The 14,792-nt window shown below is 37.1% G+C and overlaps 1 protein-coding gene across 1 annotated transcript; it reads right to left on the bottom strand.

Annotated features, from left to right (window-relative positions):
* Nucleotides 1–484: 484 nt before the first annotated feature.
* LOC136806006 (spidroin-1-like) lies at nt 485–2,978 on the bottom strand. Its single transcript, XM_067062587.1, has 6 exons — nt 2,918–2,978; nt 2,311–2,445; nt 1,951–2,202; nt 1,345–1,635; nt 985–1,128; nt 485–852 (listed from the first exon to the last, which is right to left on the bottom strand). Exons 1-6 carry the CDS (start codon nt 2,976–2,978, stop codon nt 485–487), a joined length of 1,251 nt encoding a protein of 416 aa, XP_066918688.1.
* Nucleotides 2,979–14,792: the final 11,814 nt, after the last annotated feature.

The raw sequence follows: 14,792 nt of genomic DNA, 5'->3' as shown, positions 1-14,792 counted from the left end.
CATGTATATACTAACGTAAAGTACTATATATAGATCTATGCAGTTCAAAATAAAAGAAGAATTTGTTTTTAACATAAACTCTATGTTCTCTCTTTACAGAAAGAGGAAGCAGTAAGAAAAGGTGAATGCGGTTTTGATCCCCTTGTAGTTGGAGACAATTTGGATGGAGAAACCCAACCAAAACACCAGACTTTGACAAACACAAAGTTAAATGAGTTTTTTTTTATATATTTCAAGGTCAACGGGAGTCATTTGAACAACAAGAGGAAAAGAGAAATGAAGGATGTTTCCCCAGAAGGATTCTTGCCGACAAACAATGACCTGGATAAACTTGAGAAGGATTTTATAGTCCTTGCCGCAAGGGTTATTGTAAAGCAGATACCATCCATGCAAGAAGTATTCAAGGATGCTGTTGTTCATCACATTAAACATCAATACTCGGAAGAAATGGAAACAAAATCTGAACAGGTTATAAACAATGATGTTATTTGGATGAGGTTATCATAAGACTTCTATCATCTAAATTCTGATATAAAATTTTGGTTGGGCCAAAGTAAAGCTTTGAAATCACCAGAACTACAAATACTGCCGCACATTCACCAAAACCAGCAACTCCACCATTGCATTCACCAAAACAACCAACTCCACCATTGCATTCACCAAAACAACCAACTTTAGCATCGCATTCATGAGAACCATCAACTCCTGATGCACATTCACCAAAAACATCAACTCCACCATTGCATTCACCAAAATAACCAACTTTACCATCACATTCACAAGAACCATCAACTCCTACTACACGTTCACCAGAACCACCAACTCCTGCTGCACATTCACCAGAACCACCAACTTCACCATTGCATTCACCAGAACCACCAATTCCTGCTGTACATTCACCAGAACCACCAACTCCTGCTATACATTCACCAGAATCACCAATTCCTGCTGTACATTCACCAGAACCACCAACTCCTGCTGTACATTCACCAGAACCATCAACTCCTGCTGTACATTCACCAGAACCACCAACTCCTGCTGTACATTCACCAGAAACATCGACTCCTGATTCACATTCACCAAAATCACCAACTCCTGCTATACATTCACCAGAATCACCAATTCCTGCTGTACATTCACCAGAACCACCAACTCCTGCTGTACATTCACCAGAACCATCAACTCCTGCTGTACATTCACCAGAACCACCAACTCCTGCTGTACATTCACCAGAAACATCGACTCCTGATTCACATTCACCAAAATCACCAACTCCACCATTGGTTTCATCAGAACCACCAACTCCTGCTGCACATTCACCAGAACCACCAACTCCTGCTGTACATTCACCAGAACCACCAACTCCTGCTGTACATTCACCAGAACCACCAACTCCTGCTGTACATTCACCAGAAACATCGACTCCTGATTCACATTCACCAAAATCACCAACTCCACCATTGGTTTCATCAGAACCACCAACTCCTGCTATACATTCACCAGAATCACCAACTCCTGCTGTACATTCACTAGAACCATCAACTCCACCATTGCATTCTCCAAAATAACCAACTTTACCATCACATTCACCAGAACCATCAACTCCTGCTGCACATTCACCAGAACCACCAACTCCTAATGCACATTCACCAGAACCACCAACTCCTGCTGTACATTCACCAGAATCACCAACTCCTGCTATACATTCACCAGAATCACCAATTCCTGCTGTACATTCATCAGAACCACCAACTCCTGCTGTACATTCACCAGAACCATCAACTCCTGCTGTACATTCACCAGAACCACCAACTCCTGCTGTACATTCACCAGAATCACCAACTCCTGTTGCACATTCACCAGAATCAACAACTCCTGCTATACATTCACCAGAATCGCCAATTCCTGCTGTACATTCACCAGAACCACCAACTCCTGCTGTACATTCACCAGAACCATCAACTCCTGCTGTACATTCACCAGAACCACCAACTCCTGCTGTACATTCACCAGAAACATCGACTCCTGATTCACATTCACCAAAATCACCAACTCCACCATTGGTTTCATCAGAACCACCAACTCCTGCTGCACATTCACCAGAACCACCAACTCCACCATTGCATTCAACAGAACCACCAACTTTTGCTGCACATTCACCAGAATCACCAACTCCTGCTGTACATTCACTAGAACCACCAACTGCACCATTGCATTCACCAGAATTACTAACTCCTGCTGCACATTCGCCAGAATCAACAACTCCTGCTGCCCATTCACCAGAACCACCAACTCCTACTGCACATTCACCAGAACCACCAACTCCTGCTGCACATTCTCCAGAAACATCAACTCCTATTGCACATTCACCAGGACCACCAACTCCTACTGTACATTCACCAGAACCACCAACTCCTGCTGTGCATTCACCAGAAGCATCAACTCCTGATGCACATTCACCAAAATCAACAACTCCACCATTGGATTCATCAGATCCATCAACACAAGCATTATATTCACCAGAAGCACCAACTCCTGATGCACATTCACCAGAATCACCAACTCCTGATGCAGAACCTCCAGAACCATCAATCTTTGATTCACATTCACCAGAACCATCAATTCCACCATTTCATTCACCCAAACAACCAACTTTACCATCACATTCACCAGATCTATCAACTCCACCATAACATTCGCCTAAATCTCCAATTCCTACTGCACATCCACCAGATCTGCCAGGTCCTGCTGCAGAACCTCAAGAGCCATCAGCATCTGTTGCAAAAACACCAGAATCGAGAAATTCAAATTTGGAGACTAAGGGCCACCGTTTTCAACTGGTTACCACTCGTTACCTCGTTGCCACCTCGTTATCACTCGTTACCACCTCGTTACCACATCCTTTACCACTCGTTACCTCTTTTAGTAACAACGGTTTCAAGAGGTCCGGGAGTTCTTCGACATTGAAACGAAGGCATTACTTACTGCAAGAAACATAGGATATATGGAATCTAAAGTCCGAACAATGGTCATTGTTTTGCATTGTTCTTAACAATGTCTTCGCATGCGCACACTTCGTCGGCGCGAATTCTAGCGGGAAGTTCAAAATGGCGATTTTCTTACACTGATTAGTTCCTCCACTTTTTTTGGTGACGCGGGAATTTTTTCATATTTTGATTGATTTCATCGCATTGGAAAACCCAGTGAGGCTTTATTTCAAAGATTGTCTACCCCTTTGGGGTTTCCCTTTGAAATTTGACAGATTGGACTCGTTTATTCAAAAGTATTCAAATTTGTTTTTGTGGTAGTTGCACGAGGAGACACAAGTTAGAGAGAACTTAGGTGAGTTTTGATTTTTCAATATCTTCTGAAATACATTTCCTTTTTTTATGATTTTTTCTGTGGCCACTCATGAATATAGCTAGAACACACTTATATCAGTTTAATTTGCAGGAACTTACAGGATTTTGGAGAAATTGGCTATTATTTTGCTCTGTAATTTAGGGGTGATCTGCACATTGCCTGAGCTTTTCTCTTTTAAATACATCCTGGTCATATAATACAAAACTCTAAGGATCAAGGATTATTCTGAAAGGTACTCACTTGATTCTGGTTTCATTTTCTAAAAGATTTACTTTGGATTCAAAGTAATGTTCTATTTGAATAATTTGCTAAAAATGGCCACGTTTGTTATAATTTTATTGTAAAATGTCCTCTGAAAAGAGACATTTTTTTCTCAACAAAGCCAATTCTATTAGCTGTTCCTAATTTGAGAAGAGCTTTTCTGAGTGAGGACAAAGCAGTGAGCAATTATTGCCCTTGCCCAATCCAATAGCAACCATTTAACTTGTTTTTCTTTATGAGTTTCTAGGGTACTGTAGCCGCCCAGGTTTGGGCTCAACTATTTCCATGAGAAAACCAGGCTATACCCAACAGCTAGCTTGACTTGAAAGTGACTTCTAGTTTCAAAATAATAACAAAAATTACTTATTGCAAAAATTTTGGTTACATTTAATTTTATTTTTAAATTACCTCTGTAAAATTGATTTGCTTTTATTTTGATCTTTCAGAATGGCCGAAAACCATAATGCTAAGTTGCAAAGGATTTGCAGAATATGTTGTATGGTGATCAAAACCGATAAATCTTACACCGAAAAAAGACATATCACCGACTTTACAACCGAGATGAAAGCATTGTTTGACATTGACGTGTTGAGTGATATTCATGCCCCGCCTTATCTTTGTGGAAATTGTAAGAGAAAGCTTGAACTCAAGAGAAAACATCCGCAATACTCAACTGAAACTGAATTGTTTAATTTTCTGGAACATTGTGATGAATGTGATGTTTGCAAAAGATTGGTACCAATACGCTTTAGTTTAAAGACAGTTGCACCCTCACTTCCTAAATTCGAGAAAATTGGTAATGATTATGGCTTCCTTAAATTGAGGACTGATGAAGACTTTCTAGTACTCTCAAAACCAGTAAATCTAGAAAACACAGTTAAAATATATATTAACTGTCAAATTGATCCTAGTTGTCAATGGAAGGTGTTTGTCAGTAATAGACAGCTTGCAGCTCAACATGAACTTTACCAAAAGTTTGGTTCGGTATTGTCGATGAAAAATGCTAATGAATTTTTTGAAATGTTGGCATTGTACAATGTATGTGAGGGTAATACAAGATATCAGGAACTTGTCAAGAAAAAAGTTGATAAAGGAAGTGATCTCACATTTCTCGACAAGCAAGGAAAAGTTGCTGCTTGCATCGAAGCACCTGGATTCAACCAAATCCATCCAGACAAGCTTACAATCCGCCATGTAAACTGTGAATTGATTTCCAAAGATAATATTAAATGTAAAGTTTGTGCAGACTATGGTCGTAAAATTTTATCTTCCATGTCCAGCAGGGCTCAAAAACTTCCAACGACTAACCACCCAAACACTCCAAATATTTATCTCACTCGCCAACAATTGGAAAACATTGCAAAGGGATAAAAGAGAACTGCAAAATGAAATTAGACGCTTGAAGACTAAAGTAAAAAAGCTTATGACTAATGAAGCTGTGGCATTGCCTGATGAATGGAAAGAAGTCATTCCAGCTGTTTTTGAAAGTAATGATGCAGGTTTTCCAGCTGACACACCCCAAGGAATCTTATGGGAACAACAACAAAAATATGCATCCTTGAAAGATAAAAGGGGAATGCGCTGGCATCCTTTAATCATTCGATGGGCAATCAGTATCTTCTTGAAATCTCCAGGTATGTTTACAGATCAAGCTTGAAAAAAAAATACATAGAATCTACAATATTTTGAATTTTGAAAACATCAAATCCATTGCAATTTTTTTAGAATAACTATGGAAACTAATAATTTACATCCCAGTGAGAATAAAGGGGCTTACTTCTGATATTAAAAACAGAATTTTTAGGGGCCTTTGTAGGATGGCACCAACATTTACCAAAAAAATTGGAGGGAGTGGGAATGATGGATGATGGGTGGGATCAAAATTTTGGTCAATTTAGTCATATACAAATGACTACAGGCGGTTTTAAAGTAAAAGTATGTACCAGCAAATCAAAAATGTGCATCATGTTAAATAAAATGCTAGTTATTGTTATATTGTGGAATGTATGTATGTATGTAATAGTTTATTTCAAGTTGACGAACAGGTAGCAACAAAGGCTAATAAAAGTCAACGCTACTTTACAATTTGTAAGGTGATTACAAAAAGCCAACACCTTCAATATAGGTTCGGCAGTTTCTACACGGGCATGATGTAGGCCTCTATTGCTTAATCTTTTCCTTAAAAATACTAAGATCAACTATATCTCTATACTCATCCGGAATTAATTCCCAAACTTTTGGCCCTAAAAATGAAAGTGACTCTGAACCGTGAAAAACAGAGTTTATTTCTCTTGATCTGAAGTAAGGCGTTTTGCGATTTACTTTGATATTTTCATCATGTTTGAAAATTTCTTTAGTTAGATCTGATATGTTATTTTTACATTTGAAAAGTTCTACTGCTAACAACTGAAGATTTTTATGGTGGAATTTGATGGCACCGTCTTTCTCTAAAAGCTGCTCAAAAGTAGATGTATGATCAGAATACACTATCCTCAAACATCTTTCGTGGAGGTGATTTATTTTTTGATCTAGCCTGCGAACATGAAAGATCCAGACAAGCGAACAATAATTGAATTGACTTCGAAAGAAGGCATTCATGAGCCTTTGTTTTTTCTTTTGATTTATGTACGGTGCTACCCTCGCAAGTGCACTGATTTTCTGGCTAGCTTTCTTATAAATCATGTTAATGTGTGGCTCAAAAGTCAGACAGTTGTCAAAAGTTAATCCTAGGATCTTGCCTGAGTTGCTGTTAAAGATGCGTTCATTCTGTATAGTAATGAAGATTTCTTTGCTGGTATTGTTAGCTATCAACTCAGACTTGTCTGCATTTCCTTTCATTTGATTTTGGGTTATCCATTCAAAGATGATAGCAGCTCCATTCGAGAGCTCCTCACCAACCTGTTCCCAAGAGTCAGCTATCACAAAAGGTGCTGTATCGTCTGCATAATTCAGTACATTTCTATTTTCAAGAAAGTAGAACAAATCTCTCATGTAGATGTTAAATAGTAGCGGCCCTAGAATGGATCCTTGGGGGACACCTACTTTAACATTATGCCAGGTACTGTAATGGTCGCCAATTTTCGTTCTTTGCTTTCTATCTGATAGATAGGCTGCTATGAGACCTAAGGCACTCCTTGAAAATCCGTATGCTTCAAGTTTAGCAATCAATAGTTCGTGCGAGATGCAGTCGAAAGCTTTTGATAAGTCAATGAGTAGCGCTGCAAACTTTTTCTTTTCATCTGTAGCTTTCTTCCAAATTTCAGTCATGACTAAAAGTGGAGTTTGTGTACTCATTCCTTTTCTATATCCAAATTGTCTATTGCTCAAAATGTTGTTAAAGTAGGTTGAGACTTGGGTATGTATGACTTTTTCATAAATTTTTGACAGAACTGGGAGAATACTCACCGGTCTGAAGTTGCCCTTGTCATTCTTTGAACCTTTTCTCTTATACACAGGTGTTATATCAGCAAGTTTCAATTCTTTTGGAAAAGAGTTTGACTCGAATGACGCATTTATTTCTGAGCACAAAAACTCGGAAAACATATCACAATTATCCTTTATGATTTTCACTGGAATATCTGAGCTTGGCTGTGATTTTCCTTGAACTAAGTCCTTGATAATTTTCCCTACTTCCTCTTTCGTTGTTGGTATAAAAGAAAATTTATTTAGATACTCAGTTTTCTTGATTTCAGTGACACTTGGGTGTTGTCTATATTTCTGAATACAAATTTCAGTATGATTATTTGTTTCGTCAAATGCAACATAGGGAGGCTCAGGCAAGTCTAGTTTTGATATTATTTGGCCATAATAGTCATTGAATATTTGAGCTATCTGTTTCTCGTCATTTATGATCTTTTCTTTATCCACTAAGGTATAACTCTTATTGTTTGAACCTTTATTTGAAAACAATGGTTGTACAGTTTTCCAAAACTTTTTGTTATCAGTTATGTTGGAATCTTTAAGGTTGGCAAAGTAGTCTTTCTTAGTCCTCCTCAATAGCGATAAGCAAAAATTTTTTTGTCTGTTGTATTTTGTTTTGTTTTCGTGTGTTTTATTCTTATAGTACAGGTTCTTGAGTTTGGATCTTATCATGATGGCTTTTCTCATATCTCTATTTATAAAAGGCATATTATTACCTCTAACCGTTTTATATTTAAAAGGAGCTTGTTTGTCTAGTTCTTCTATGATACATTTTATTTTTGATTCAAATTCACTGTTATCACTATTGATGATCAGATCTAGTTTCATGCGAAAAGTATCACTGTTGAATGTCCTGTAAGATCGGTATCTGATTGTTTTCGGTGGCAATTTCTTAAAGTTTTCATTTAGGATTATCAGAGTCATCTTGTGAAAGTCCGATATTCCAGTGGTAATAGTGTAAGCAGTTTTCTGAAAATGATTTGGCTTATTTGTAAGCATATGGTCAATGCAAGTTGGCCTATCAGGATTTTTAAAACAGGTTGGTGAGTTAATCATAGCTTTGAGATTCAACCCCTCACAAAAATCAACCAAAGGCTGATTCTCAATTTCGCAATTCAAGTCTCCTACAACCAGAATGTTGTTATAATCGATATCTATCGCATCTATGCTAATTTGCAGCTTTTCTAGGTGCTCGTTGATGTTATTTAAATGTGGGTTATAGGAACAACATATCAGCCATTTTTGTTTATTAATTGTTACCTTAACAAACATGCCTTCGTACGTATTTTCAGATCTTATTAACTTAGATGGTAATCTAATTCTTACATAAAGCAAAAGTCCACCACCTCCATCGTTTATAGGTCTATCCAAACGATGCGGTTCCTTAAAACCTTCTATTTCAAACTGATTAGTTGTGAAATTATCGTTCAATTTGGTTTCAGAAACCAAAAGTATATCTAGATTTCCTGATACTATAGCTGATAAATTTTCAATTTTATTCCTTATTGAGTTGAGATTTAGTTGACCAATAAGTATTTTCTTACAGTTTTGCTTACGAAGATCTTTAAGTTTTTCAAGTTCAAGCTCTCTATTAAGCATTGGAGAATCTACATCATACCTGTGCATGTTGTCTTCTTGCTGCTCCTGTCCGACTCGCTGTTCCTGTACGTCTCGTTGTTCATGTCCGTCTTGTTGTTCATGTCCGTCTTGTTGGTGAATCAATGTGATGTCAAAGTTTGTGCTTGCTTTGTCATTGGTTTGTGGTATGTTATCAGTTGTTGGTGATGTTTTGTGTTCGGGTAATGTATCGTCTATTTTTGTTGTTTCTTTATTTTTATCTAATTGTTTGTTTGCAGTAACAGATATTACTGACGTTGGCTTTTTGGAAACTTCTTGATGTAGTATCCGTTTTTTGAATCACCTCGGACTCTATGTGCTACTGTAGATGATTCGGAGTTGAGATGTTTTGCTTTTTCCGTCCATTCTTTAAGGACAGACCTTTCTGTTGGTGTTAGGTCTTCCGTTATGCTGATTCCTTTATATTCCTCGTTATCTTTCAGTGCAGATAGGTTGCGCAGAACTGTCATCTTTTCTTTTTCTGTACCAAGCACAACTTTAATTGGTCGTTTTTTATCGTTGGCTTGACTACCGATTCTTGAGATGGCTCTCATGTTTGGTTTTGGTATTTTGATCGTTTCAATTAAGGTATCAACAAAGGCTCTGTCAGTGATTTCTGTTTGTTCAGGTGTATTTTCAGTTACTCCATGAATGATGATGTTTGGAATTGTTTGCTTGTGTTTGGTGATGCATTTAGAGCGAGTTCTTCTAAACAAATTTTTGCTGCAAAAAAGGGGGAATTAGTATAATGGGGGAATTAGTATAATGTGGGGATGAAATAAACATAGGGGGATCATATCCCAATGAAAACTATGCTTAGCTCTACAAAGCTCAAAAAATTGACCTATCAAATTTTATTTGAAAATGTTCATTGTAAGCCTTTGTTTATTTTCAGCTACTTACAGGCATCTCAAAGCTGGAGCATTTCTCAACCTACCCAGTGAAACAACGCTGAATGCCTACAGCCAGTTTTGCAGCACGAATACCGGTTTTGATGTTAAAAAGATAGAGCAACTCCTGAAAGAAATTAAGATAGACGATTGCAAGGATTATGAAAAGAATGTTGCTCTGGCATTTGATGAAATGCATATCAAATCGGGACTAGTGTATGACAAGGGATCAGGGAAGTTGATTGGGTTTACAGACCTTGGTGACATCAACACTGAAATCGAAAAATTTGAGCAGCAGTTTGCTGGCAGCCAAGAGCGTCCATTATCCACACAAATATTGTGCTTTATGGTTAGAGGTATATACACCCACCTCAATTATCTGATTGGCTTCTTTGGTACCAACGGTTGTCGAAGTGATCAGATCTATAATTGTGCCTGGGAAGCAGTCAGAGTGCTTGAAGCAGTTGGCCTCAATGTCAGGGCATTCATTAGTGATGGGGCATCAAGCAATCGAACATTTTATGCTATCCACCAATTGCCTGATTCTAGTGATCAAGATGCTGAGAGCAACATCCACAAGGATGGTACCCTTTATTGGTGCTGGAATCGGTTCAATGTTGCTAATAAAATATATTTCTTTTGTGATGTCCCTCATTTGATCAAAACAGCTAGAAACAACTTGGAGAACTCGCATGCACATCTATGTTCACGAATGCTAACAGTAAGTAGCACTCGTTAATTTTTATATGTTCACTAATATTCTGTACTTTCTATTTGAACTCTGCAAGGTTTTGATGACTGTTAGATATCATAATCACCAGTCTTTAAGTTTTGAATCCAGCTACACCATCTTTAGTCGAATTTTGTAGCATCATCCATAATTTGGAAACATTTCAAACAAAGTCAAAATTTCGTTGCAAAATTTCGTTGCTTTTGATTGTTAAGGGATTTTTTGAATTTTAATAGGTTTACCCTACTACACAATGGGGAAATTTTGTGCTGATAATTATATAGATAACTTTTATTTAGCTTGATGGTTACGAATTGAGCTGGCAGCATATTATCGCAGTCTATGAGCAAGATCTCATCCCAGATACTAAAGACGAAGATGGTGTGGCTATGAGGAAGTTGTACAAGCTAAGCAATGAACATATTCATTTGTCACCAAGATTAAGAATGAGAGTGAACCTTGCAGCCCAGGTTAGTCATAAATTTAAAATTTTGGGAGGATATACTTATTAGCGTTGATAGATTCAGAGTCTTCTCATTTTTAGTGGAATCTCAAAATATCTTGAAACATTATTTAAACTCAAGCCTTACTTCATTCAGATATTATTGACTTTGTTTGTGATAAACTTTCATCCAAAAAGGATCTTTTTATATGTGAATTAAATCTTTTGTGTATAATACTAAGTTAAAAAGTTTTTACTTTGAACAGGTTTTGAGCAACAGCGTTGCACTAGCACTTGATAAACAGAATCTTCAGTCCACAACCTCGACTCGGAAATACATTCGAAAAATGGATCGATTCTTTGATTGTTTAAACGGTTGGTCACTCTTCATTGGACAGAGAAGAAACAAAGACGATTTAAAACCTTATTTTGAAGTTACAGACAAAAGATTCAAGGTATTCATTTACGCTATTAATTGTATTTTTATCTGATATTCCTGATTGCTTATTTTCTTAGCTATCATACTTAAGGAAAGCCTACCAGAGTATTAGATTCTGGTGATATCTTTAGTTTTCATATAATTTATAATACCTTAAGGGAACTAATTTTTGCCTAGGAACTAAATTTTGCGGTTTTTGCGGATTTAGGCCTGTTTAGGCCCAAACCGCAAAATTAAGTTCCCGTAAAATTTTTAAAATGCTGAATAATTCACAGTACGGCTCAAATTTTCTTTCAAGTGAGAAATACGCAAAATTAAGTTCCCGCAAATATTTAATATTAAAAAACCTTGAACTGCGAATCGCAAAAATTAGTTCCCGTAAAAATTAGTTCCCGCAAGAAATAGCTCCCCTAAGTTAAGTTTCTCTGTATTTTAGTTTCTCGAAGATGAATTATTGGATTTTTTTTCGAATTGGGAAAAACAAGTCGAAAACCTGAAAGGTGTTCCTGAAGAGGTCAAACCAAAACTGATGATCAGCCGCCAAACAACCAATGGAATAAGAATAACAGGTAAGAAACGTTGGATAAGATTAACTTTGATATCTTGTATGTAGGTAAAGACATTTCCTGACATTGTGATGTTATTTTTAACGTGTATCAATAAGATATTTGATAGTGGATGCAATATCACATTTTTCACTGAAATTCATTTCATTCATATCTACATTTTTCTTCTTTTTTAGTTCACTCATTCTGTTCACTTGCAAAGCATTTGCTGACGGAATTTCCTGAAACCTACATACTACCTGACAAGTTTAACCAGGTATTATCTTTAATAATATTCTATTGCTCTTTTTTTTTGCTTTCGTTAATGAATAAATATACTATGAAGCTGTCCAGCTCATCATCGAATCGGAATTGAACCACATATCAGTTTTACTACAGACTTGATTTTTGATTCGGCAATTGAATGGCTAAAATTACTGAAGAAAAGATTTTATTTAAATATTCTTTGATTTTTAGGATCCAGTAGAAGAGAATTTCTCCAAACAACGAATGCGTTGTGGTGGCTCCGATAACCCGACCATGCTACAATATTCTCAAAACGAACGAAAGATTATGCTGTTAAAGTCGGACATTTTACGTGTTGTCACTGCTAACACTAGAGGACGTATTCAGCCAGTGCAGTCAGCCGATTACGATTTAAATGAACCCTTGCCAAAGAGGAAAAAGTAACTTTATGGTGGATGTCGTTGATTCATTTTTTGAGCTCTGAATTATGTCTTCAGTTTATAAATTGGTGATTGCCAAATCGAGGCTCATACCTAGTGAGATACTGTTCTTAGTATATAGAATTTTTAGAGTCTATATTTGTTCAGGGTTTTTTATGCAAGTTCGTGCTTATTTCCCATCTAGAAGGATTTACATAATCGATCCACTATAAAATTATGCGTCGTTTTTTTAGGGAAATTTAGCTTTATATACTTAGGTGCATATTTTTTGCTCCACTATTTTTATTATACATTCACTAGATTGAAAAGATAATTCCTTAAAGAAGGGAAGACTAATTTGCATTTTTGTCTAGTTTATTTTTCGCTCCTAAAGTATCTAATCCGGGTAATTGTTTTCAAGTTTCATTTCCCGAGCACCAAAAATGAAAATCTTTGGCAAAAATTATGACTTCACACCATACACGAAGATTAAATTATGATACAAAATATCATCCTAATTAATTCACTGTCGAACGTGCTAACCGCACTGGCTCAACTTCAGTATCTTTGAAATCATTCGTAGGCCCAATTGTAAACTTAATGGCTTAAGAAAAATTATATCATTTTAGGTTTTAGCCTCGTTTAGGCTAAAAACTCGTCCCCAGGCCCCAAAAATGATAGTTTTCTAAAAATAAAAAAAACACCCCCAGGGATTTGCCCAAGGATCAAGTGTGCAAAATTTCAGCCAAATCGGACCATTTTGAAGTCTCCAGCCTGCCCCAAAGTTTTAGCCTCGTTTTGGGCGAAAAACTTGTCCCCAGGCCCAAAAATTAAAATTTGAAAAAATGAAAAAAAACAACCCCCAGGGATTTGCCCAGGATCAAGTGTAAAAAATTTCAGCCAAATCGGACCATTTTTGAAGTCTCCAGCCTGCCCCAAAGTTTTAGCCTCGTTTTGGCGAAAAACTCGTCCCCAGGCCCCAAAAATTAAAATTTTGAAAAAATGAAAAAAATACCACCAGGGATTTGCCCTTAGGATCAAGTGTGCAAAATTTCAGCCAAATCGGACCATTTTTGAAGTCTCCAGCCTGCCCCAAAGTTTTAGCCTCGTTTTGGCGAAAAACTCGTCCCCAGGCCCCAAAAATTAAAATTTTGAAAAAATGAAAAAAACACCCCCAGGGATTTGCCCAAGGATCAAGTGTGCAAAATTTCAGCCAAATCGGACCATTTTTGAAGTCTCCAGCCTGCCCCAAAGTTTTAGCCTCGTTTTGGCGAAAAACTCGTCCCCAGCCCCAAAAATTAAAATTTTGACAAAATGAAAAAAACACCCCAGGGTTTGCTCAAGGATCAAGTTTGCAAAATTTCAGCCAAATCGGACCATTTTTGAAGTCTCCAGGCTGCCCCAAAGTTTTGGTGACAGACACACACACACACAGACAGACACACAGACATTCTCAGATTCTAACTCAACTGAAGTTGAGAACTTAAGCTATGTAATTGATTTGTGTTTGATTTGTTAATTAAAGTGGTGGTAGTAATTTCTAATATAACTTTTCGACGATACAAATCCCATTAATTTTGACAGAATACCTCTAAAAATATCGCGAGAAGATTCTAGCTCTGTCGACATTTATTTGATTGTCTTTGCATAATGGACTCTTCCAGAAAAAATTCGTTCATGGGGGATGGAGGATATATTATTTTGTCTTTGATCTACCCCTGGACATTTCGATTTTATACCCCCTGGACAAGCATCAAATTGACCCCCTGGACACAAATATTCACCCCATGGACATAGCAGTTTTTCAGGGTTTTTTTCTCAATACCCCCTGGACAAGATATCCTTCACCCCCCCCCCCCATGAATAGTTTTTTCTGGAAGAGTCCATTGGTGTTGTATTCACTTAAATTATGCCGCGGAAATAATTATCGTTAAAAATGGTTTTGGCGCCCCGTTTTGAGAATAATTATCTAGCCTGAAGCAGCCAAAAAAAGCAAGCAAACGGGAGGCTAGCTTCAACTTGCTTAATGCAGAGGAAACCCCTAAATTTTTTAATAAGATTTCAACTTGCTTAGCTTTTAGGATTTGCGGTGGAGGGATAATAAAATCTCTTCTGCTCAGAGAGAATGGTTTGTTTTGAGTGTAAAGGGAAAACCATTAGTAGATAGCTCGGCATACACGATTTTTCAATGTTCTAAAATTAGACATATATGATGGGATAACCCAATCACCCCGTTCAAGAAAGACACAATCCAAGTAGAAATAAAACTTTTCAGGATAGAGGGTTTGTGATCTCTTCTCTGGCTGTCCCCGATTTTTTATCTGAATGATACATTTCTTAATGTTTATAGCAGTACACTGTACTGTTAGTAGAGTTCTCAATTGTGCACTATTAAGTTCATAGTCAATCAGTCTATTTTG

This window comes from Clytia hemisphaerica, unplaced genomic scaffold, assembly GCF_902728285.1.
Source record: "Clytia hemisphaerica strain Z4C2 unplaced genomic scaffold, Clytia hemisphaerica genome assembly, whole genome shotgun sequence".
Classification (NCBI taxonomy): domain Eukaryota; kingdom Metazoa; phylum Cnidaria; class Hydrozoa; order Leptothecata; family Clytiidae; genus Clytia; species Clytia hemisphaerica.
The sequence above is the reverse complement of the archived record's forward strand: the minus strand, read 5'-3'. Positions and strand labels throughout refer to the sequence as shown.